Raw genomic sequence first — 27,116 nt, 5'->3', positions numbered from 1 at the left:
TTGCTTTAGTGGCCCTTTACTGGGCTCTCTCCGGTAGCTATATCTGTCTTGTACAGGGGAGCTCAAAACTGGACACACTACTGCAGGTGTGGCCTCACCACTACTGAACAGAGGTGAAGGATCACCTCCCTCAACCTGCGGACAATACTTTGTCTAATGCAGTCCAGCATACCATTAGCTTTCTTTGCGGCAAGGGTACATTGCTGGGTCACGGTCAACTTGGTCTCTCAAAAGTCAGTTGACACCCTCTCTTTTTAATAGGAAAGGTCTGCTCTGTGGGTATGTAGGCAGAATAGAGAATTCAACTGAGTTCCAGTGACTGTGCCTGTCCAATTGTGCCTCTGAGGAAACCATTCTCTCATGGTGCTTTGGTTTTGGTCTACTCTGTTGTTTGGAAAAGTAAGAAGCTTTGACCCTGCATCTACATGGCCTCTTTGGGAGTCTCACATCCTTTGATGTGTCTTCAGTGTGCTTTGCATCAGTTGATTTACCACTGTTTTATATATATATATATATACATATATATATCTGTATATCAAGTGAAGCTAATAAAAATCCACCTGTGGATAGGATTAGAAGATATGTATTTTACATTATGTAGCTCAGTGGCACCTGGGTCCATGAGTAGAATTCCTGCTTGTTACAATAAAGCAAAAAAGAAATAACAATAAGATGCTGTGTCAGCCTTTTGAGCTTTGGTGCAGGGCATAGAAATATGTTGCCTGACTTTTAAATTAATTCTTCATTATTTTTTCAGGCAATCTTCCACTATAGAAGGGGCCACATGAGGCTGTTTCCAACAGCAAGAACAAAACAAAATAAAAGCAGTGTAATAAATAAACCCATGTATCATAAAAATCACAAAGCACAATTTTATTATTGCCTTCTTAAGTGCAGTTCCTAGAAACAACTTGGTGGAGAAGGCAGACCGAAGTAATGAACTCCTTGAACAGTCCTTTTAATATTCTTCTCTACATTCGTGCTCTGCAGAGCCGACGAGAGCTGTATGCAAACAGTTTTGCTGAGGGCAAAAGAATGTTTCATCATTAAGGAGCATGACCCTTCTCTCTGTGATCAAAATGAAAAGCATAGCCCCTTGATGTCACAAAGTGTTATTGTGACCATTCCGATGGGTTGTTCCTCAAGAGTTGGGATGTTGTCCCCTGACACAATTTGATATTAAAATATTACATGATCATTAATTGTATCCACTGACACAGCAGAAATATTCCTCAAAGTTATGTTTCTTTGATATGATGTTTTTGTTTTTTTTCTTTTAATGTTTACAATCCAAATCAGACACAGGGAAAGTCCAATTACTGTGAAATGCTTTGTCTCCCACTCTTTCTCTCTGGTCCTTCTGTTCCACTCTTGTTTCATGTTAGGCTGGGTGAAACCACTCTAAGTGAACTCCTTGGTAGTTATTTTATACTTTGTGAATAACAGGATATATCTATCTCTTGTTTATGTATGCATGATTTTTGTCCTGTTTCTTCATGAAGTGATTATTGCTTGGTAAGATGCATTTAGCTCTTAACAGGACATCATTGCATTTTAAAGTAGCATGCAAAGAACAGAAGAATACATCTCCGGTATCAGTCACTGTTATACTCAATGGCTAACATTTTAAAAGCATAGTTGTTACCATGCAGAAGTTCTAACATTGAAAAGGATGAACAAAATACAGAATTTTTCCTTGAAACCAATGCTTTTGACATTTGTGGGTTGCTAATATGTGACCTTCAGGTTTTTTAATTATAGTTTTAAGCATGGTCACATTTCAATTTCTCCTTGTCAGGTCCAATTCCAACAAAGCACTTAAACACACAATTTAAGTTGGGGAGCAATCCCATCTATTACCATTGGGAATTATTCACTTATTAAAAACAATTGAAAGAGCTTTGCTGGACAGAGATCTTATATTTCAGTCTCAGTTTCCAGTACTTCGGAAGTAGGTTCTCTATGTACAGTTTTGATTTTCTGATTTTCTTTTTTGTTACAGGTAACCCGATAGCTAAAGACAAATCAAGTCTGTCTCAAGGCTGATAACATTAAATACAACACATAGGAATTTCATTCCTCCAGGCAATCCTTGAAGTGAAATTTTATATTGCTGGGGTGTATCCTTCAGAATCAATTGTTTCAATGAGAACCTGGCTTGTAATCAGCAAGAGCCTTGAAATCAAAACTACTGGAAAGTTATTTTGAACTTCTGTGTCACAAAGATTTCAACTGATTGAACTGTGTACACTTGTAAAATTGCACTTGCTGAGGAATTTGCAGCTGTAGTCACAAGAGCTGATATTCAAAAGGTGCAGAAAAGCAGCAATCTTTCGGATTCTCCATTCCAGACTGGTGGCTTTTCATCTTGATGAAGTCAACCTCCAAAATATATTGGTTCCTTCTCTCTAAAATGATCCCTGGTCCACCAGTCAGATTGCTGGTGGGACTGCACACTGCTTTAATTAAATTTCTGTTGCAGAAATTGTCCTCTGGCATGGCGCAGTTTTAGACATTTTTATTTGTATTCTAATCTTGGAGCTCTCAAAGGTACATATTTCAACATCTTGAAGTTGCTTTTGTTATAGGAATGGAAATATATATCCATTGTTAATAATTATTGTTGACAAGTAATAGTTATCTGAATACATCCGTCATATTAGAATGTATAGTCAGGTTGACATGTTTCCCTAAGGCTAACCAACTACTGCAGCTCTTTGGCAGTTAAAAAAGTAGTGGTCAAAACTCAATTACCACTTCCATTATAAGGCATTTTATACCTTTAAGATATACATTTCCATTTAGTTTGAAGGAGATGGGTGTTCCTGATATGTACTTTACTTTCCCAACCTTTAATTCATTGAAATTCATGGTAAGCAGTCAATGACAGTATTTCATCCCTTTTTATAAAGGTAGGCAGGGATGTAAATGAGTTTTGCAATTATGAAATTGGATGGAAATAATTCAGAATTTTTGTCTTTTTATTAAAAAATAAAATCTCTTGCTTGAACCTAAGTACTGTTGGATGCTTATGTAGATGTCTGTTTGCTATAAAGGAAAAAACTTGTAGTGCCCTCCCAGATTTACAATTCGTAGGTATTTTGCTTGCTTACAGTCATCCAATTCAGATCTGATCCTTGCCAAAATCACATTTACTTTTTTATTTTCTATTTCAGTAGCAATTTTTGAACTTTGTGATGTGCTGTTACATGAAAAAAATCTTCAATATTTAAAGGCCTTAAGCATCTATGAGCTTTTTTTCCTAAGTTACTACAGAATGTATAATTTTATACTCCATTTAATGTATATTGTACCATCTGTAATATTGATACAACAGAAATTTGGCAATTCCTTTTAGTGACACTGCATAAGCATGCTGACTGGAGAGGGTGAGGAAGTTCTGACTGTATGCTTTGGTGCATTGAAATGAAAACCACACACACTTAATGGTAGTCAAAAATATATAGGGGCAAGCTTATTTAAAAGTCCTGTGTGGTTATCAGACTCCCAGAAAAAGAGGGAAATGATTGTATCATTACAAGCCATTGACATGGCTAGGTAGTTATATATTAAGTTCCATGATGGATGAACACCCTGGAGTGCTCTGCCTGTCACAGTAGCCCCTGCTGTTCCAAAACCATTTCATTACCTCTGCTGTATTATTGCACAGGAGAGCTTAAATAAAATAAATGACTGTTGGGAATAAAATTGAGAAGTATATTCTGTCATTCTGCTGAGAAATAATAAAAAATGTTGCCAGGGAAAGATATTCTTTTCTGATTAAAATTTAATTAGGATAAACTGTTTGTAGCAACAACTAGGTATCTCAGTATTTTAGGACGGATTAATGTTGTATGGATTTGTGCTAACAGGTGCAGGACAGAAGGTAGCATCTTAAAGAGATTGGGGCAGTGCAAAGTGTAAATGTGCTGTTTTGTAAAATCTGAATATGGCCTCTCTTTGGTCAAAAATCTACATAATCCTTCTCGATATTTGTTTTCTTTGTTTCTTTGTTCTTAAACCAACACTGAAAATACTGTATTATAGACAAGTGTAACACATGCATATCAATAAGTGAAAATAAATGGATTTTCAAATATACTGAATAGATTATCTGCAGTAGATTAATGTTGTGAATATTCATAATAAGTGAATAAAATTGTAATATAAATTAGAGTTCCCTGTATGGATGTGCGCTTTGGAGATTCTGTTTACCCATGGTACAAAATAATTTTTTTTCAGTGAATAAGAATCTCAAGGGTTATATTAATTTTGTATTTCTTCAGTAGAGCTGGGAATATCTCCTACCACTTTGAAAGGTCCTTTTCCAAAGGAATCTGATATGTAGCACAACAGTTCTAGCATTGTCATGGGAAATTCTGGTGGGCATACTGTTGTTTTCAGGCCAGACTGAGTAAAAATTTTTTTTCTTCACAAAATGGGAATCCTGAAAAATTCTCATTTAGACCTTTTCAGTAGCAACAGAACATGGCAGACATTCCTGAAAAGGTAATGTTTCAGGTTAATTTGTTGAACTGTTTAAAAGAAAAAAAAAACCAGTTCAACATTGAATTCTGCTTGTGCATCCCAAAGCAAGCTGGGAACCATAGTTCAGCTGTCCATAGTGCCTGTTTTAGTGCTACCTTTGGAAATGGAGTACAGGTGACTAGATCAGCTATGGGTATTCATGTTGTAGGCATGCGAAGATGAATCCTGCTTCAGTTACTCCTTTATTTCTTATGTACTAGTTCCCAGATTATTTGATATACCCAGCTTCATCCAATTACAAAGATGATCAAACATTATGATCAGAGGGAAATCCATGTTACCCTTTGAATTCAGTAATCATCAGGAACTCTGAACTGCAGGAGAATATGGGTTCCTATTCTGCACTTCCATATGGCAGTGCATCACCAGGGGAAGAAAACTCACTTCTTTGTTCAAACCTTTCAAAATTAAATGTATGGGATCAGTTCAACAAAACAAAAAGGAAATCCTGATATGAGTCTTAATGAAAAAAATTTCCAAATCAGATCTGGTAAATCTAAAATAGAGCTTAAAAACATTCAAGACTATATCTTGGTTGTATCTGGCTTATTGGTCATAAGTAAGTGCTAACCTTTGAAACAGCACTGCTGCAGATACCACTGTTACTACCTTGAAATCCACCTATTATCCTATATCCTTTAAATCTTTCTATCTATCCTGTATCTTTTAAATCTTGTCTCCTCCAGCTCTGCTCAAGAACATTACTGTTGTAGGTTTTCAGTACTTCACCAAGCCAATGCAGCTCTGTTTTTTGTAGAATTTATATGCTTTAAAACTAGAGACAGAGTGCCTCAGATAGATTTGTTTTGAAACTAAAAATCTACTATAAAGCATGTTATTTTGTTAGGTTTCATAAAAATATATGCAGCGGTTTTTTGCTCATTATGATTGTACAGCTGGCTTTTATAGTTTTCAGGTAATGCATGGATGTCTATAACAACAAAACAGAAGGATGTGATTGGCATCCTTTTCTGTTGATTTACTGCCTCCTCCTTCATGCCTTGAATTTTACACATCTGTTGTTAACCAATATATTGGCAAGGAAAAGGATCACAGTTTTGGTTTGTAATAGAAGTGTTGCCTTAATCTCTGGTTTATTTTTGCCAATAGTTAGATAGCTCTGTATCAAACATGTCACACCTGGACAATCTGATGGTATTAAGTGATTGCTTATGATTTCAGTGATATTAAACTGAATGAGAATTACCTAATAACTTTGTTAATCTTTATAACATAGTTTGTATCCTGAGAAACTTTTCTGTTTATTCTTTTATAGGGTAAGAAAACATTTCCAAATTACATCTTTGATCTTGTTTCTGTAAGACATTGTGTAACTTTCTGATACCACTTTACAGTCAGTCATTGCAAATATTTTAGCAAAAATGTCTTCCATGTCTGTTTGTTTTGCATCTACTGTATTCATCTGCACTGCTTATGTGGTGATTACAAGGGGTAGTATATGAAAAGGCTGAATTTCCCACAACTTTGTTTTGATAGGTGATGACAAGTGTTGCCAACATCTCTTAATCCAAAACTAACTTAAGACCATCTGGCAGGAGGACCACTGACAGTGACAGCTGGCAACTATTGTATAAGGGAATGACTGTTCTTCTTTCTCAGACTGCTGTTAGTGGGATGCCAGGCTACGCAAAACCATTGTAGTATGGTTTCATCACCAGAGATATAGGTTCTGGGGATGTGGATCCTGCATGGGAGCGCTGGGCTACAGTTGGCCTCCCGAAGCTGGGGCTGTGGTGGTGACAGCAGGACCCCGGGCCTGTTCTCCGGAGTGGTGGAAAGGTCTGTCTCATGTGTCTCTGGGATTTGCTCCAAAGCCAGACCACAGAAATGACAAGGTGCCTTGGTGATTTCGGTGGGGTTTGGGTAAGGCCTTCAGCTGCAGTTGAGAGTGTTCAGCATTTTGCTCAGAAAATTCTGAATGAGCAAGTTCATTAAAGTTCACATGCCTGTCCCTATTCAGGTTAATGGTTAAAGAACCTTCCCTCCATTTTCAATCCCTCCTGGCTACTATGCAGCCAATTCTGTGTGGCAATGGGAAGTGAAATCCAGTTATTCCTTGATAATAGATTTTCTTGATTAAATATTGCTAATCACATCAATATTAGCCATGATTGAAAGACTTGAAGTATATCTGTTTTTCAGTTCTGAAAACCAGTTTATTGCCCAACTAAGTTCAAGAAATTGTGTAATAGAAATATTGCCCATATGTAACACTAACTGTAAAAGTTCTATGTTAGCTCTTTAAATTATGTTTATATTCATAACTGTAAAATTCTGTTTAGATCCTCTATAACAGCAGGGCCATTCTTTTTTTCTGTATAACACTGAGGTAACCTAAAGACCCTGTAGTTTGGGATTTATGGCTTCGCTTTCACTGCTTCAATGGCACAGCTGGGAAAACAACATGTAAAAATACTGATGTTACTCGCATTGCTGAGACATTTTTCTTGAATATGATGAATAGGTGGAGTTGCAAGTTTACCCCATATCAGCATATTTGTTGAATCTCTTGATCTCTTTTCTTCTTACTGTCATAACAAACGTGACAAAAACTGAACTTGAATTCTCCAGCCTTATGTCTTAGTATTTAGATCTGATATCCAGAACTCGCAAAATGTACGCTAGTTGTTTAGTCACTATGTCTCCATATAAAAGAGTTTTTTTAGTCTGTTTCTCTATTTATGATTAATTCTGGATGCCTTGCCAATATTTGGGTGTAGAGAATATAATCCTTCCTATTACTGATTTAGAGTTTGGGTCTCTTCTTTTTTGTTGTTCTTTTTACTTTTCTTTGGTCATTTTCTCTTTACCTGGGATCCAGTCACTCCTTGCAAAACTTCAGTAGCGATGAGAAAATTTTTTTAATAAATAGTGGCCTGGAACTGAACACAGGTTCTTTGTAGTTCTTCTTGGAGAGAAGGGAAAGAGAGAGATGATGTGTCTCTGTCATTTTCTCTTAAAATGGTTTCCACCTTAAACTCTTCTGTCTGAATAGAAGCATTTTTTCCTAACTATAAATGGTCTGTGTTTCAATATGCTCTCTGATCATAAAGCTGATGAAATGGTCCTCTCTGTATGGCAGATTACCTCAGCAGAATTTACAAATGGAAGATGATGATTTTGCTAATGTCCATGGGCAGGTAGACAGAATTTGGTCCCAGATGCTCTGCCTAATGTTCATGGCAAAAGCGACTCAAAAACAAAGCCTCCATATGCCATAATTGCTGGAATTATTTCTTAGGCATATTCCCTTGTCATCCCTCATATGTAGAACTCATTAGATTCCTAGTGGGAGAACATATGGAGAAGAGAGATGATGGAAAACATTGTAAAACAGATTGTGTATTTAAATTTATATTATAAAAGACCTCTGTGCACCGGAAAACTTAGTGGAGAAAGTTCAAACCCTTTCTTCCCACTTCATAAGGAAATCGACATTTATGGAGCTGTTATCTCAGTGCATTCAAAGCCACTTACAGATGACGGGTTAAAGCCTGGCTTTAGTGATACTAGTGGGAATTTTGCTGCTAATTTGAGGTCAACTCTGTATTTCCTACATTATTTTTCCAAATATTTAGTTAAGCTATAGCTGTGATATGAAAGATCTTTTCACTGATAGGAATGACCAGAAGTCAAAGTTCCACCCATACAAATCTGTTGGCAGGATCAGGCCTTTGGCTGTGGGTTTCTGATTTCAGTGTCAATACTATGACTTTTAGGAATACCTTGCTTGTGTTTCACAAAAAAAAGAGATAGAAGTTTCTTTCATCCAGCTCAGCTGACTGATGGATGGGGATCATATCCAGTGTAGAGCTCTCTTAATGACTACTGAATATTAATAATTAATTTTTTATCCTTTCTTATAGTTAAATAAAGCAAAAATAAGCTAATCATACATTAATTCAGAATATTATATGCTGACATTTGTGATGCTTTTTTAATTACACTTATGACTCTTTCCTGTTTTAAGGTAATTTTTTTCTCTTATTATTTTTTAATCAATGCTGACCATGAAGCTGGTTTCAACAGGGAGCATTTGGGGTACTATAAAGAGTCCCAGTGGCGGAGGTGGGCACTAGTGGACAGGCGGGAGGTGGCTAGACTCATGTCTGGGAACACCCTGACTTCACTGCAGTGGCTGGTGAAATATGGCTTGTCACCTAGAGAAACACTTCTGCAGACATCATTGTTGCCCAGCTCCTAAAGAAACAATTCAGACAGGGTATCTCATTGCATAGAGCTGAATCAAATGTCATACCTAAATGAATATCGGACATCTGTGGACATCTCTTACAGTGTGGCTCTACAGGCCTTAAAAATGTCAGATATGTCCACAGGATGTTCCATCTAGGTCATTGCCTTTCTAAAAGGAGACACAAAATGGCTGTTTAGGTAGCATTTGCAGTGGAGCTGTGTGTGTATTTGCTGGCAAATATTGCTGTCTAAATCCAAGATTTGGTGTCATGTCTTGAGAGAGGGCCTCCAGAAATTCAGATCCAAGCCTCCTCCATTACTATTGAAATTGGACTGTGTTACTATACTGTTCTTCTAAGTCAGAGTTGCACAGTATGCTGCTGGCAAGCTGCACCACTTGCCCTGCACCTTTCAGAGCAGAATAGTACCTCTGACAAGCCTCATCAGGAAGCAAAACATGCATTACCATACATGCTTTTGTCTTATACTGACAACCCTGATTGTTCTATATGTTCTCTTCTGACAGCTACAGAAAAATGTTTATTATTAGGTGACAGTTTAAAATGTATTATTTTGCACCAGTCTGAACAATGCACTTAAAAGATTTATTTTGCAGCTTCTTATTTGTTCATCCTATTACAATTTATTCATTTGTGCTATATATGTATTAGCCTCTCTGTCAGCTACTGGTGGCACCTTTTAAAATAGTGTCATTGGTTAGTGACTTTTTAGTCACTGCAGGAAAATGCTCTTTGGGTTGTAAGTAAGTCTTTCATTAGCATGTTGTGGTTTTTTCATTCTGTCAGTACCAGCATTAGAAACTAGATGATGAAGTAGTAAAAGAGCCTTGAAGATGTACTGATTTAGTTACTCCCAGGCACACAGCTAGACCTTGCTCAGTGAAGGAAGTTATAGTTCCTATGTGTAAGACTGTGTTCCATCGTTCAGAATATCCAGCCCTCTGCTTTGATTCAAATTTGATTATACAGAAATTTGTGCAGTAGTAATATTAATATAAAAGATTAATAGCTTCATGAAAGATGGATCCTTAAGTATTGATGTATGCAATGAAGTATCCAGGACATCTCAAATTCAGGGCTTTACCTAGTGTTCCTAATGGATAAGGAAAGTAGCAAGTATTTTCCCCATTTTTATGTCTTTGGAAGGAAATATAGATAAACAAGAAGACTGGGAGCTAAAGTGCTGACTGGACTTCACTTAATGATGTGTTTATTGCCCAAGTCCATATAGCTTGGATCTTACCTCACATTTTGTTAAAGCATGTGACATAAAGATCTTAAACTAATCAATTTCTGGAATTAGCAGTTCTGAGAGGAAACACAAAAGGAAGTACAAGGCAGTTTCCGCCTTGGTTAGCTCCACTGTCTTTAATGAAGTTTTTCTCTGTGTAAATCTGGTCTTAAGCATTCTAGCCAAATTATTTAGAAAATTAAGCTGCAGTTAATTTGAACACCTAGATGAAAGGGCATATTAAACATCAAAGGCTTGGGTAAGAACAAAATGCAGGTGACAAAAAATTTGGATACCCTTTACAGTTTCACCAGATATCATATTACTGTATAATTGTGGAAGTTATATGGTCCCGGTCCCACCTCCAACAGAGAAATATGTGAAATTCAGTCCTGCTCTTAGTCCTGCCATAAAACACATACCAAAGGCAATTTATGAAAGGCATTTGGCATAAAACTTTTCCTCTCAAAGCCTTGGTTCAAGGCTGTGCTCCTTAAATCCTGAAAATAGAGCTTTCTGAGAACCTTGCTGGTGACTTAAGCTTCTTATGGACTTCTGCTCAGGTTTAAATTTCACACTGACTACCTGTGCCAGCTGTTCCAAAAACTTTATCATTGGTTCAAACTCCTACCTGTCCCCACTTTGTTGTTGGTCAAAATAGTCAAAAATATGCTTTGTAAATATTCTCTTTACATTTGACGTATTTGACCATCTGCAGCAATTCCAACATTTCTTACTTTGTGTCAAACTTGGAAATTATTAAAATATCCTGAATAGTCATAAACTCAGTTGACTCATTCATAATAAAGAACTGTGATGCCTTAAGCTACTTTTTACCAGTCAGAGTATTGTCAAGGTGACCTTTCATGCTGTTTCAATTGCATAGCCTTGCCATTATTTAACTATTAGAATGATGGAAAGCTTGCACTTTGCTATTTGAGTGGCAACATTTCTAGACACAGGGACCTGAAAGAATGGAACATAAGAGGGGCTATAATTAATGTGCCACATTAAGGAGTTAAGGATAAGCAGCCAAAGAAGACTAAACCTGGTGGAGCAAAGCAGCTACAGTCTAGTCTTGAAAACTAAAAATCCATTTGCAATGCTTTCTAGAATCCTAATATCTCCTGCTGGGGACAAGTCGTTAATGGTAGCTCATTTTTCCTGCACTGTGTCTTGACCATCCATCATTATTGAAATGTACAGGAAAATGCAGCCTCTGGAATGCTATTAAAATTCCTCTCAAATTTAAATATTAGTGAGGTTAATGCCATATTACATTTTTACCTTCTAGTTAAAAAAGAGAGAATTAACTTCTATTTATTTTAAAGTTTTTACATATATGTTTATACAAATACAAAGAGTTAGAAAATACTGAATATCTGAAAGCTCTTTTTTTTGGTGTAGAAATAATGAGTGTTAAAAATCTTTTAAACTATACAAAAGCCTACTAGGGACTAATATACTAGACCAGAATTAGTGATACACCACGTGGTTTAATATTATCTTGCCTACCCAGGACATACCCACTGTGTAAAGAGGAAAGGTAAGCTAAAGCAAATAGGACCTGTTGTACACCACTCTCTAATTCTGCATATGTATGTCTCTGCATGTCTTCATTGTAGGACGAGGGATTTTGTATGATGTAAAGGCAACATGAAGCAATCATAGAAGGAAGTGAAAACCCCATCTTTTGGGGGGCAGAGGGATAAAAAAAGGGAAATAGTTATCTTTGTTAGTTAAAATGCAAATTTAGGAATTTTTTTTTTTAAAGTTAATTGAAAAACAAGGGTTGTTACTGTACTTTCTCAACAATAATTGAGAAATAATAATAATTTGCCTTCTAGGAAATAATTTTGCTGTAATTTTAAGTCTGTTCGCTACCATGTTAAAACGTAATTATTTCATGACTGTATGATTAAATGTATTCTGTCTACATGAAGCTTGACTCATGTTGACAGAAAGCAAAAGCATTAGAAAGACGTGGCTGTTGAAAAACCTTTTGTCTTCACAATGCTATTGGAGGAGGATGAACATCACAGACTGTGGAAGCTGTGTAAAAAGTGGAACAGAAAAAGGTTTCTTTTTCCATCAGCGGTTAGGTGATTTATATACATGACTCTCATTAACATTAATGGGAGTTATCTGCCTCATTTTTTATGAGCCTGATGTGAAGTTAATGGCAGTCTTCCCATTGTCTCTAGTGGGCTGTGGATCAACCACTAAGTGCACAAATGAGTTTGGTTGAAATATTGGTGCTTGTAGGCTTAGAATTTCAACATGCTTCATTCACAGTTACAACAAAAAATGCTGTGTGAATGCCTAAGAGTGTGAGCTGAGGAGTTTAATATTGCAGAGTCTGCTGATCTGTGTGCACTTTGGGGCATCCACACAGCAGACTGCAGAGATGCCTGAGCCAGCTTGCAATGAGCTAGTGCGAGCAGGAGCAGTAATCTGCCCAGCAGCATGAGCTGATTTAATTTTCGGAGATCTGAGCAGGAGTAGGTGTAATGGGGTCTGTGGTCCGGACCATGTAACAGGGGAGTTGCAGTGCCATGCGATGCTGTACTCCCATCAATAATATGCTAACATGCAGCCCTGCTTTTTTGAAATCTACCCTGGGATGTGTCTCTGTGCTGTGCTCTCCTCTGTTTTTGTTTTTTTGGTTTTTGTTTTGTTTTGTTTTTTTTTTTTAACAGAGGAATAATATTTTATTTGCAATAAACCTTTCATTGACTACATATGCTTTACAGTTGTAACAAAACTAGACTGCACTGCTTTTTCTTCTGCGAGGAAGGGAAGGAGTCCTCATATTAGCAGCAGAACTGGAAGAACTTCTAGTCACATCCATGTTCCTTACTATGAGGCAACCACTACAGGGACAGATGACCAGCCTCGCCATCAGTGAAGAACACTTCTGGCCACACACAGACCAGCTGGTACAAGATAGCTTGCCTGTAGATTGGGAACTCCTCTTACGGTGACTCACGCTCATGCTAAAGTATTCCCAGCAGCACCAGGTTTCTCCTTATCACAGCGTCCCATTGGTGTATGCACGAAAGACTGGCCTGTATGTAAAAATACAAAGAACTTGTATTTTTAAGCTGAGCTTCTAGTAATATTAGGGGAAGCTAGGTCCTGAGGACTTTAAGACACAAAGGGTTTCTCCTTCCAGTCTGGCAGACATGGCCGCTGCTGGTCCCGATTCCAGGCCCAGGCTGTAGCAAGGCTGGGCATGCACTTTGAAGCTGCAGATATCACACACAATACAACACAGATCAACACAGGCAAGATACCAGTGCCTTTATCAGCACTTACTGAAGCACACACAAAGCATGCACATAGCCGCATGCATGCCCAATCCCTTCCTCCTCTCTGGCTGATCAGGATTTAAATTTGGTAGTGGCACCTATGCAAACTCCCAGTGTCCCAGTTCCCAGGTGCTCCCAGATCTGCAGGTCCATTCAGTCTTCACAAGCAATCGAACAGGCATGCGACTGTCCCATCTGACTTTGTGGTGGAGTGGGAGTCCTTCACCATGACACTGCAAAATCAGGCCTCTCAGTTTAATCCTTCTGGCCTAAAAAAATGGCCTCATCCAAATGGCCCGAATGTACCTATATAGCTTGCTGCAGCTGAAAGGCACAACAAAACGCAGTTCATTTCCACCTCAGGCTGAGATTTTGCTATGGTCTTTCTATCTGTGCAACATCATGAAGTGTCAGTTTTTGCAGATGGATTGGATTTTCCCCAGCTGTGGGTTCCTCACAAAGTTTCAAAATATGAGCAGAGAGAATCAGGGAAGGTGCTGTACAGTATTGGTAATCCATCAGGCAGGGAACAAGCAAATACCCAAACATGGGATTTACTAGCTACATTCACATATTTTAGGAAATGCACGGCTCAAGTAACTGTGGGAGGAACAGGACAAATAATCCCCACTTGTTCAGCTCAGCATAAGAGCTGAACATGTGCATAAGAGAAAAGGTAGCTGCAGGGAAGAAAACAGAGATCGCTGCCATTCAGTTTTCCTGTAGGAAGTTTTAAAATGTTATTTACAAGCTGTGCTTTACTTTTAGTTAACACTTTTTTTTTTTTAAGACTAAACATTTTTTGATAATTTAAAAAAGCACTTTTATACCTTGTTAGTCATCAGCAGGTTGGACTGCACTGCTCTGGAATTTTTTTATTGCATATATTTGTAAGTTTAATAAAGCTCTGCATTTGTATTAAGGACTTGCTTTCTGCTTAATCGTAAGGAAATGGGAAACCACAGCAATGCCAAAGGGTTTTATTAAAGTATCAAAAATCAGCAAGCAATCTACACAAGCCAATTAAATAGCACTCTATGTCCCTGAAGTAGAAAGCATAGAGGCTTGCACTTAAATTGATACTTTCTTTGACAAAGAAATCAACCCTTATACAGTCAAACCCATAAAATTTATCAGATGCAATATACTAAGTGCAGACTAGCAGTCCCCTCACCATGGAAATGAAAATAAATTAAACACACAGTCCTTTAAAAACCTGATAACATATCAATACAGCAGGTTTTAAGGTATTTTGCATTTGCAATCAATGACTGATCTAAGTCACCATGTGTACCATAAATGTAAGCATTCACATGGATGCCAGAGTTTTCTTGCCTGCATTCACTCAGGGACTGTACTGCTTCTAGGGTGCTTTCTAGGTGCTGTGATAGTGCTGTGGAGTACACTGCAGTATGTGGAGCCCCCTCCACAAGAAAAATTGCTATCCTTGGTGATGCAGATGCTTCTTTGGTGCCTGAGAGCTGGTGCAGCCCCTCTGAAAGGTGGTTCTGTACGATTAGCCTTGGAGCATGCTTACAGAAAGCTCTTCCAATGGATCCTGCTTTTGACTTCACAGCAGAGACACAGAACTGATGAATGCTTAAGCAACAAAAATCCCTATCATGCTAAGACGAGTCCTTCCCCACTGTGCATCATGTAGCTATTCTTTGTACAGTTCCATACATTACTAGTAAACGTGGCATGGTGCTCGTGCTACAAGTGAGAATCAGTAGGGATATTTGAATATGGGTACTCAGGGCTATGTGCTTTTTAGACAAATTTATGAGGATGCGGTAGAATTATTTTGCTCACTGTCTGTGTGCTGGATGTAGTTCCAGTAAGCCTTTCCTGGGCCAGAGAAAAGCCTACTATAAAGCTAATAACCATTACAAATTAGACTAATTCCTTGCAGTCTGTCTCTGAATGAGAAAGTGGTTTCCATTTCATGGGGATTTTTTTCCCCAGTGGATCTTGCAAATCTGTTCACTTTCACTCATTTCTAAGTCATATTTCAAAGTCATCATCATTTACATCTTTTCCTGGCAGCTTTATCACAAAGGGTAAGGGTAGAATGATCATGAAGTCTTCAGTCTTCACTTTCAAGATGACCCTTTATTGTAGGACAGAAGCACACAATGTGACCTGTGGACACTATTTTTCTAGCACTAAATGCTACTTAGCTCTTTAGTGGATTGGCAGAGCTTTTTAGATTCCAGGACCGTTAATAATCAGCTTGTATAACCAAAAGCATTAAGGCAGATTTCGCTTAAAATGCTCAGCAAAAAAATGGGGATTTTTTTTTTATGGTTACATCACCACTACAGTTTACCCTTCATGAAAGCGTAAGAAATGAGGCTCAAAGAGGGTTCATTTTCCCCAACAATGTTTAATCTCCTCAGTCCACAAGATTAAGTGAACTGATGTAATCTAATATACGTTAATGGAACATACCAGCTAAAATTATTAACAATTATTACATCTGAGCAACAAACAAAATATGTGCCATTATTTGATCCACTTGTATGAAATATAAATTTTAGACTAGCTAAAGATTAGCCTCCAGAAAGGTGTGAATTTGTTTAATTTGACAGGATTTGAAACACATGCAGCAGATTCTGATTGTAAGTTAATATACAAAGTCCGGAAACCAGTGCAGAAAATAGATTCATGATCAACATCCAGCTGTATTTAATGTTCTGTATGTGCATCTGCTAATATTTTTAACTCCCTATTCTGTATTTGTCTTCGAAAAACTCTTCTGTATGTAGTAATATATAATATACTTTCTTGGAAGAAGGGAAATAAGAATCACACATTGACAGGCAAACATAAGGACATACCATACCATTGTAAGAAAGTTCTATATCATTATAACCATCTTATTGAGATGGCAACTGATAATACAAGAAAGAGTCTATACACAACTTTTATATGACTTTCCAAGTAAGTTAGTTTATTTATCCTTTCTTCATATATGTCCACCAGTTCATATATGTCCACCAGTAACAAATGCTTTGTCAACTGCTTTGTAGCTCTTAATTGACATGGACATAATTTAAAAGGAAAGAACAACCTTGTTCTCAGGACAATTTAGGAAGTGTAAATCTCCCATGCCACCAAACTCTCCTTAACTCTATTTTACTTTTAACATATTTACTCTTCAATAGTTTCATGTCCTCACAGAGAAAGCATGACATTTGAGCATCCCACCAGCTGCTGCATGTTCAGCATAGTGAGAATTTTCCCTAGTGTTATGAATGACTGCTTTTAAAGGACATCAATTTCTTGCCTGAATAGAAATCAGAATCTTGTACATAGTAAGTCTTCTTGTTGTTGTTGTCAATACTCATAACACTATATTTGTGGAAGGGACATCGTTTTGTCAGTAATTGTTCTGATTGCTCCCAATTCTTGCATTATTGTGTATCTTTTACATTCTCTTCCTCATTTGCAGAAATTTTAAGGTAGGACTGAAGGAACTTGAAATAAAAATATGAACGATTCACAAGCAGTATGAGCTAAGCAAATTAAACAGGGACAGCAGAAGCAGAGTTTTAACTACATCTGAGCTTTGCTCAGGTGCAGCGAGGTGTTTACAGCTTTTCATTTTTGCTTCCTATTGCTGGTTAAACAGTTCCCAAGCAGCATCCCCAGTTTATATTTATCAGCTGACTTTATGCACCATTTCAGCACTGTTTCAGCACCGTTACAGTGAACTTTTCCTTCCTATCCATTACATTAAATAGGATGCCATGGGAGGTGGCAATTCCACCTTCACCATCTTTCTGCCAATGGAAAGCTCCTTGGCATAGGCATAATTCTTGCCAGTTATCAGTGATACTCTTCATGATGCTTGAACAGTGGAAAGTAGGTTTAGCTGACAGAAGAGTCCATCCCAGAAGGTCACAATGAATTGAAAAAAATAATGCAAACATGAACTTTGCAGCAACACTCTTATGGCAACCTAGAAAACAAGTACTTCAAGAGTCTGCTCATAGACAATTGTCAAGAGAGGAGCTATTGGTACAGGTCCAAGATCTGTTGCCTCATCCCTGCAAGCTAAAGAGGCTGACAGCTCCTCTGAGTTGATGGCTCCTCCCTGAAACTCACCCTCTTCTTATGTCATAGTTTGATGACATTTATACTGACAGTTGTCACAAAAATGACATTCTAAGATAATTTGGGTTCAGGCTCAATGGACTCTTTGGTTTGAACTCAAAAGTTCTGGAGGTAAAAACACCCCAAACTTCTATGCCATGCCTCTATCCACAGTTGTAACTGATAGCCTGTGGAAGAGACATCCGTAGATATGACATGTTTACAAACTTTTCAGAACCTGCCCGCCGCCTTGGCTGCTTTCAGATATGCAAATGAACTTTCTGATTTCTGAACTTTTTTTAGGATCACAGAATCACAGGACAATTTAGGCTGGAAGAAACTTCAGGAGATCTCTGGTGTAACCTCTGACACAAAGCAGGGTCATCTCTGAGATCAGACCAGATTACTCAGGGCTTCATCCAGACTAGTCTTAAAAATCTCCAAGGATGGAGGCCACACAACTTGTTAAATAAACCTTTCGCTGGTATTTTCATAAGAAGTCTAATTATAAAAAAGGGTTGTTATTGTATCTTTATGCAGGGAACATTAGTATAGAGAAAGTTTGTGACAAAATGGGCTTGACATCTTTTCCCTATTCTATTGCTCAAAATGTCCATTTCTATTACTCTTTTCTTTTGTTTGCCTTCCTCTTGTGCAGGCTTCTCTTCCATTACATACAAAATGCTGTGAAGGGCCATGGCATGAGGCACGCATAAATTGGCAAACATCTGGCAGACTTTCTTTGTTGTGAACTGTAGGGCACCTCCCATGTTGTATAAATATCACAGTCCCACAGTTTCTTTTCAAGTCATGGTTGAGAATTTTATTTTTCTTTATGTTCTTTTGACAATCCCAATCAAATATTTGGGTAAATCACTGGGGTGAGTAAGTAACATTCCCAAATGCTAGTTTGAGCTTCTGCCCACTGTGTGTTTTGGCAACCTTTTATTAAAAAAAATAACGTGTCCTTGGTATTGCACATTGTTGTATTTGCAGTTTTGACAGCTTTGTGATACAGCAGTAGTGAATGAGCATGTACTCAATCCATAACTGTTCTCAGTGGGATACATGTTTTCTCTTTTTCAAAACCAAACCAAGTCCATAAATCCTTATCTGTTTTCTTCTGCTTTTATTGAAGAACCCTCTCCCATCAGCTCAGAATTTGCCTCAATTTTCTGCAGATTTACCTTCCTTCTTTTATAATCCTGAATGGGCTTCTCTCCTGCCTAATTGACTACCTCCTTCCCATCTCTGGATGTGATTTCCAGTCACTGACTGCCTTCTCTCTGTTAGGTTATGTGGTTAAAAGCTGGTCTGCACACCCAAAATGGAGCACAGAGGGTGAGACCACAGCAGGGTTGGCTGCTGGGGACCATAGGAGACCTGGCCAGATTTTGTGTGTGTGTGTCTGTGTCTGTGTGTGTCTGTGTGAGTGGGTATGTTCCAGCAGATGGAGTGCTGTGCATGTTTTCTGCGTGGCCAGCTGCATATATTTGTATATAGGCAGTGCATACATGTGCTTTGTGTGTGCCTACTGGGAGTACATGCTCAGCCTTGCTACTGGCTGGACCCAGGCTGTGGAGCTGCAGCAGCCTCACCTCGCTTGGGCTGCCGGATCCGTCCTGATTTCTCCTAACACTCTCCCTTTTACTCCGGGCTTTAAGCTTGGGAGCTGATAACACTGCATTGTTTCAAGAGCTTTCTCACTCCTTCATTGTGATGGTATGTTTCAAGTTCTCATAAAATGTGGAGCTTGCTGCATTGGTAATTATCAATAGGAGAATCTCTAAGAAAAGAAACACTCTGATTTAGGAGCATTTATAATCTCTGCCTTCTTTATCACCACTCCTGCTCCCCTCCCATTAGAAGCAATTACCTTACTGCTTTTCTCTTTTTATTCATCTATCCATCTATCTGTGATTCCTTAGCAAATAATTAAGACCTTGTGCTGTCATGTCAGATTGCAGCCCAAAGAGGAAACAGAAAATACTAGAAAAACAAAATTCACTGCTGAAACTTTCCAGCTGGAAGCTTTCCAGCTGGAAAGTAACTTTCCAGCTCTTATTCATGTGTTGTAGTGGGTCACCACTCTGTCCTAGTCAGATGTCAGGAAGGGAGAAAGAAGACTTGTCTGCAAGGGAAATATGCTGTGAAATCTGGAGACGCTCTCTCCAGCAATGGAAAACCAAAACTGAAGAGGAAATATCAGCTTACCCTAAAGTCTCTGAAGAGAAACACCATTATCTGACTGAACAGTCCGTTTTGTAGGTTGTCCATGTCTAGTGGGGTTTGGTCTGCAAATTTTCCAACATTTATTTGATTCTTACCTGAACAAGAAAGTGAAGGTTCTTTTTGACATTCTCCCTACTCAAATAAAAGTTCAGTGCTACATCTAGGTCATGCCATACAGGATGATGTAATGTGGTACCATTTCTCCAGCTTCATCTTCCAACATAAACAAGGGAGCTTGATCTTCCAGCTGAAATTCTTTACTTACTGAGCCAGTTGATAAGAAGTAAGGGTTATTATCATGTACCTCGAGTCTTATAAGGAACTTTGCTGTGCTCAAGTGTCACAGATGAGCTAAGTTTCTTCTGTGAAAATGGTAATTTTTTTATGGTACTATGGGAGCAAGGTACTATGGTACTATGGGAGCATCAAGGAAGTGGAAATCAGCTGAGAAGTGTCATTGATATGATTTTGGAGCTGATTTAGAATGGCTTCCTGATAACAGACTGTATTTTTATCTTTATCTTGCATATTTTAAGGATTATGCATATTATCAAGTATCTGGTCCTAAAAACGACAGATCCATTTTTGCTCATAAATGTCCCAATTAATAAATCATGCACTGAACTAAATCTAGTCCGTAATGTCTAGTTGCACTTTTTCAAAGGCAGATTAATGTACATACTGCAGGCACAGGATTATTAGGAAAAGCTGAAAGAAATCAGGATTTAGGTGGGGAAGTCTAAAGATGGGACAAAAGGCTTGTCAAAGTAAATAGGCTGTTTCAGTTTTAATTCACCCAGCTATTGGTTTGCTGGTAATATGGAAGAATTTAGTCTAGATTCTTTTTTTTTTTTAAACTGACAAGGAAAAGAGGCATACTCAGGAAGAGTCAGCTGAGCCATGAAGATAGTGACAGACCACGGAGTGGCAATGATGGATTGGATCTTGCCTTCCCTTTTGACTTTTCTAGCCTAAAAATACTCTGTTCTTTCAACCTCATTTTACAGTTTGTGTTTTCTAAACCGGTTCTGGTTTCTTCTGCATTTTCTGCAGAAGAAGATCTGCAGAAAATGTCTTCTGCATTTTCTTTGGCTTATTTGTATCTTTCTGAAAGTGTGCTGCTGAAAGCTGGACTCCAGTGGATGCCACTCTAGTGCCTTGTACAACAGGATGGTTGCCTTCTGTTTCTTATATGCTATACTCCTACTAATACATCCCAAAATATTTACCTTCTTGCAGCAGCAGCACACTGTTGACTTGTATCCAGTTCTTATATACTCCAGGTCCTTTTTTGCAGTGTAGCTACCTAGTCACTTGTTTCCCATGTTATATGTGTGCACTTGAGTTTCCTATAGTACTTCACAGGTGTTGTTATTGAACTTTGCCCTATTAATCTCAGCCCATTTTACCAATTTATCAAGATTATTTTGAATTCTAAACCTACTCTCCAAAGTACTTGCAGCCCCTCCCAGCTCAATTATCCACAAATGTTATAAGAAGCTTTTCCACTATTGATATTGTTCATGAAAACACTGACTAGTATTACACGTAGTGCAGCCTTCTGTCATCCCCACCTGATATGATCTTCCAGTGTGATGCAACCTAGTGATAATTGCCTTAAAAATGGCTCTTTTACCTGCTATGCATCTGTGTTCAGGCAGAAGCAAAATGCCAGACACTGATCATTCTCATTAACTCTTTCAGTGCCTGGGGTGGTCATGGCAGACCATTTCCTCCTGCTTTTTCTCCTGAGAGTGACTGTACCAAAAACATTCTCTAGTTCCATACACAGCTTGGCTCGTGCTTCTTCTCTGTTACTGAGGGACAGACAGCCAGAAAAGGCAAACAGGTTAGTCATTGAAAAGGTTTTGTTTCAAGAAATGGATAGTGGATGCTTAATGTTACTTCATTGTTTTTAGGAGCTTATAAATTGATTATTTAATCATTTGCTTCAGTATCATTCCACATAACAAAGTTATGTTTTCTGATCTTTAATTCCCCAGGTGTTTGTTTTTCCTTTTCTTAAAGGTAAAATCAATATTTATCCTTCTCCATCCCTTTCAGATTTCATCTATTCTCCATGAAGTCTAGAAGATAATCACTAACAATTCAAAGATTGCTTTGCTCTATGGTAAATTTTCTCAAGCCTTGTGACTTGAATATATATAACTTTCCTGAATACCTAAATATTCTCTGATGTATTCTCATTCTAGTCTGGCCTATGTTCACATCCCTTTGTTGTTAACAGCAATCTTGTGAAGCATCTGATCACTATTAACCTTTTATGTGAAAAAGGAAATGAAAAACCCTGGGACATTTCTGCCTTTACTATGTATGTCATCTGATAATAGCTCACCTTCTCCAAAAAGCTCAAGACATTTTACTTGGCTTTTCCATGCCCTCTAATGTTTTATATATTGTCTTCTTTTTTGACTATACTTTGCTAGCTTATCCACTGCTGGATTTTACACATTTACACTTACCCACTCCTGGTTTTGTCTGTTTGTGCTTCTGTACTACTTTCTTAATCACCCTAAGCAATTTTTCTGTTTATACTTTTTTGGACAATCCTTTTTTGATTCCAAAATACTCAGAGAGTTCCCTGTGAGCCAAAAGGAGTCTTACCACATTTCCTTTTTGGAATAGTTTAACTTCAATATTGTTTGGTTTTGAACTGGTTGCAGTCCCAAAAATAATTTTCCCCATTATTCTCTTGCCCGGGACTTTATTTCTTAAATGCTGAGTTTATTTAAGTCTGCTTTTGTTTTAGGCTCATTGTCAATAATTTCCTACTCTTACTCTTGCTTACTGAGAAATCATGAATTCTAAAGAAATGAAAGCTAGTGTTGCAGGAACTATGGTTTTGAAAAAGCTGGAGTGGTTTTTTTTTTCAGTTTTCCTGCTGGGGTATCTTGCTACTGAACAGGATTAATCTACCATGGTATTTTGCGATACCAAGCATAAGAGAGAAAGATGATACTCTACAATGTGATTGTCAGCTGAAAAGTGCTAACTCTGGATTATTAAGAATGGTTTGGAAAGGGACTAATAATAAAAATGACATTCTATTTATATGGTAGTTTTTTTGGCATATGTATTAGGAAGAATATTATTTCACCTCTTATTGAAATGCAACCATTCCAGAGTGGGCAGAATGCAACAATACCATTTATTTTAAGACTGAAAGCAGTAGAGGCTTTATCAGGAAGGATGAAATCCCTTTTGTGGAAAAGTGTTATTTGCAATTCACAGATTATTATCTTTGAAACTGACCAGGAGTTCAGCTCCTCCTTCTGAAAATGGATATTATTTATTGATAATTCATATTAGAAAATGAATTTTGCATTCAAATGTACCATAATTATTATATGTTGAAAGCAGTGTAATTTCCTCTTAATGTAGAGTAAGAATTCATAACTGAGTCTGTAAATAGGGGTATTATTGCTGGCAGGGAAGGTATGAGCTCCTGGAGAATTTCTAGTGGTTCACTCTGGGAATAGAATTGAAGGGTTAAGAGAGGACCATGTAGCTTATGGCAGTCCACTTGCCTTAGGATCTGATCAGGCTTTCTGCCTCACTATGCTCAAAATTCAGTTATGAGCAAAAGGCAGTAACATCATATATATAGAGCTAAGAATTTATTGCTAGCCCAGTTAATGTTTTAACAGTCTAATAGTCCAAACTAACACAGAGAATCTTCATCAATAGTATTCTTAACATTTTTATACTAAGCCTTCCTAGTATCTCTCCTTTGTTCATTGGTGGTGTGCTCACCCTTTCAATGTCCCTCTGGGTCCAAGGTTAACCCTGCAGTACTTCTGAAAAAGAATGGAGAAGGGAGGTCTATAACAAGTCATCAGACTCCTGAGGTCTTTGTCAGACGGAGTGTGAAGTTCATGAGATGGGTTTCTTCCTCAGTCTTGCATCTGCTTGGATTTATTTTTATATGTTTTCTTCACACAGACTTCTTAGACGTTGCTTATTTTAATTGTTTCCAGATTATTCAGTTTTTCTGTTTGCTTTTTTCTTTACAACTGGTGTCACGTTACTCGTGAGGCTGCACTTGTATAGTGACCGCTTGTTGATTATCGTCATTGGTATTTACAGTCTGAGACCTCAGATCATCCTTCCAATTTTTGATCTAGAGTCCTAGATTGTTCAATCCACATAGAATAACTACTAGTTATTATGAACTAAAACTAAGCTAAAGCAAATTTTGGCAACAGTTATCTCGCTCCTAGACAATTGATGCCATGGCTAATCCATGCCAAGACAAGGCCTGGCAAGTCCTCAGACCCAGCACTGTAAGGGCAATAAAAAGCCTGTGGCCTTTTGTCAATAATGGCAAAATTGTATTTACTGGGCTACTCTCTATCTCAATGAAGGGAATGTGGTGTGACTATCCTCCTAGCTTGGCCTAGTTAAGTGCTGTTAAATGAATCTGTGTCACCATTTCTGTTCTTTTGTGTCTTATATGTGATTCACCATTTATGTTTGGTCTAATAGCATTTCTATTCCTCAATTTCCTCAGTTTAAAATGCAAATAATGCTATTTCCTGGACTGTCATTTGTAAACTAATTTAATAGCCCTTGAGGACATGTGTTTTATTAACTACTAGTATTACCAAATTGCTAGTATAGGGAGGGTCCTAAAATAAGTTTGTTACCTCTGTTTTAGACAACTTAATTATTTGGTACGATATTTAGAGGCATTAATATAACCTTTCCCTTTCCAGCAGTTATTTATGTTTAAGGTACCAAGAGAACTAATGGAGCTCTGGGAGACACAGCATACATTGCAGCTGACTGATTTTATTTGGGAGTTCTGAAACAGGTAATAATAACAAAGCAAGTCTGTTGAATCACTTTGTCATACTGTATTAATTTATCTTGGGTAATGGAACTGCAAATTGTGGCATGTGCTATAATTTTTTTGGCAGCTATAAAATGCATTTTATCTAAATATTCAGCAAAGAAAAGATGAGAAACCTTAAATCCTCATCTACTGTAGAATTAGTTATTACTTCTCATCTTGCCTTTGGCCATGAAAATCAGCCAAGAGTCAGATGGGCACTACCATATTGCTACTGCATATATATCTGCTGAAATGTTTCTTATACCTTTCAATGGTGCCATGTGAACAGTTATGCAGACATGCTACTGGTAAACACAGGGTTAATGAGCTGTGGTGAGATCAAGCAGTTCTACCCCAACATACCAGTAAGAAAATCAGAATTAAGGGAAGGGAAAAGAAAAGAGAAACCATGAGCAAGTGGAACAGGGGAGCGCACAGGCTCAAGAGTCCTCTGTGCCTAGGGAGGACTGTGTAAAACAACTGTCTCTGCAGTGACTGTTTTCTTGTGTGCTTTTGCAGAGGGAGGAGGAGCCCTGTGACCTGATCCATGTTTTGGGTGGAGAGTTCCACCAGGGAATATCTAAGGGACAAGTATTTCACTCTGTGTTTAGTTCTGCATCTGTTTTTCCTTCTGATCACTGATAAACCCAGAAAGAAAGGACTTCCATGTCAATAGATGGAGGGCTAAGCTTCCTACGGTAAGTGTAGAGGACCTTCCAGATGCTGCAGGCTCAATTCTGGGTGAAGATAAAGCCTTTTTATCCCTTAAAAGCTTCAAGAGAGAAAACCCATCAGAGCTGTGAAACAATTTACAGTTTGTGCTGGTTTTGGCTGGGATAGAGTTAATTTTCTTCTTGTATGGATTTGTGCTGAAAACAGTGTTGATAATACAGGCATGTTTTCGTTACTGCTGAGCAGTGCTTACACACAGTCAAGGCCTTTGCTGCTCCTCACCCCACCCCACCAGCGAGGAGGCTGGGGGTGCACAAGAAGCTGGGAGGGGACACAGCTGGGACAGCTGACCCCAACTGACCAAAGGGATACCCCACACCATATGGCGTCATGCTCAGCATATAGAGCTGGGGGAAGAAGAAGGAAGGGGGAGAAGTTCAGAGTGATGGCATTTGTCTTCCCAAGTCACTGTTACGTGTGATGGAGCCCTGCTTTCCTGGAGATGGCTGAACACCTGCCTGCCCATGGGAAGGAGTGAATGAATTCCTTGTTTTGCTTTGCTTGCATGTGCGGTTTTTGCTTTCCCTATTAAACTGTCTTTATCTCAGCCCATGAGTTTTCTCACTTTGACCCTTCTGATTCTCTCCCCCATCCCACCGGGGGGGAGTGAGCGAGTGGCTGTGTGGTGCTTAGTTGCTGGCTAAGGTTAAACCACGGCAAGTTAGTATGCAATCGGACTGGGAGCAAAAAATGTCTGATTTTATTCATCAAGGCAACCACAAGAAATGCTGTCATATCCTTTGTAGAAACAAACGTCTCCCTGACCTCTAATGGTTCCAAATTAGAGTCTGATTTATAAGATACATTGTTGTACATATTTATATATTATTTAGTATATGCATGTTTACCAGTTATACTAGTTTGCCGTTATGTCTGTAGTACTATTCAGTTTCTAAATGATTGTTTGGAGTAATTCTGTTCAATGTGGCATCTACACAAGTACAGCAACCTTTCTGATAACGAACATCAACATTTTTAATAAAAGAAGCAACCAGAAAAGGGCACAAGAGGACATTTTAAAAAATACTTGAAATCAGACATGAAAAAACACCACCTCTGTAGCTATAAATGCTGGTTGAAACACTGTGTGCTCTCCTTCCATCTCTTCCCAGCCTCCCCCGATTATGAAGGCAGTACTGCTGATTCATTAAAAGAGAAGGGCTTAGCCTCTAGTTTCACACTGGTAGTTTGTTAAAAGGCAGGGCTCAGCTAGTGTTCTGACACTAGTGTTTAATGAGCTGATATGTCTATAATCAGAGGAGAGAAAAGTACCAAATGTACCTGTAACATTACGTGAGTGAGTTATTAGCCGTTTTTAACTACTGCATTCGGTACATTGGAGTAGAATCAATGAGATGACATACACTTAGTAATAGGGCATTTATATGAAAAGCAATCCTGAAATATAATTGCTAATAAAAGGTCTATTAATATCTTATAATATGTTAACAGGGTCTTAATACTGAGTTGGTGAATGGTGTAATAATTAAGAAATCAGAGGTTAGAATATTATTAGCAGCTATATGTGTGGATATGGAAACCCCCCCCAAAAGTCTGACTGCTTGCAGCAGACCTACACATGCTGACTCAGGGTGAGATGGAAATACTGTGTCATGTCATGGGCAATTTTTAAGGATATTTTCTATGTTATTCTCTACTTTCTGCAGCAATGGAGCTAGAAATTTTAGCACATGCTGCAGTTTTTGGCAGCAGCAAAATGCATTTCTAAAATATTCACTAAAAAGAGGATGAAAAACCCTGAATCCTCATTTACTGAGGAGTTTGTTACCACTTCTCATCTTGCCTTTGGCCATGAAAATCATCCAGGAATAAGATGGCTACTCTTCTGTTTACTACTTCATATATTACTACCA

At 38.1% G+C, this 27,116-nt stretch overlaps 1 protein-coding gene across 1 annotated transcript in view; it reads left to right on the top strand.

Moving 5' to 3' along the window:
• The window catches only part of TAFA2 (TAFA chemokine like family member 2), a 79,548-nt gene extending 55,064 nt beyond the window's left edge, over nt 1–24,484 (top strand). The window contains 3 exon segments of the mRNA XM_072850610.1: nt 21,869–21,937; nt 21,939–21,982; nt 24,391–24,484. Coding sequence (XP_072706711.1) covers nt 21,869–21,937; nt 21,939–21,982; nt 24,391–24,484 — 207 coding nt within the window.
• The last annotated feature ends 2,632 nt before the right edge of the window (nt 24,485–27,116 follow it).

Source organism: Ciconia boyciana, chromosome 1 (assembly GCF_034638445.1).
Source record: "Ciconia boyciana chromosome 1, ASM3463844v1, whole genome shotgun sequence".
Lineage (NCBI taxonomy): Eukaryota > Metazoa > Chordata > Aves > Ciconiiformes > Ciconiidae > Ciconia > Ciconia boyciana.
This window is presented reverse-complemented; position numbering and strand designations above follow the sequence as displayed.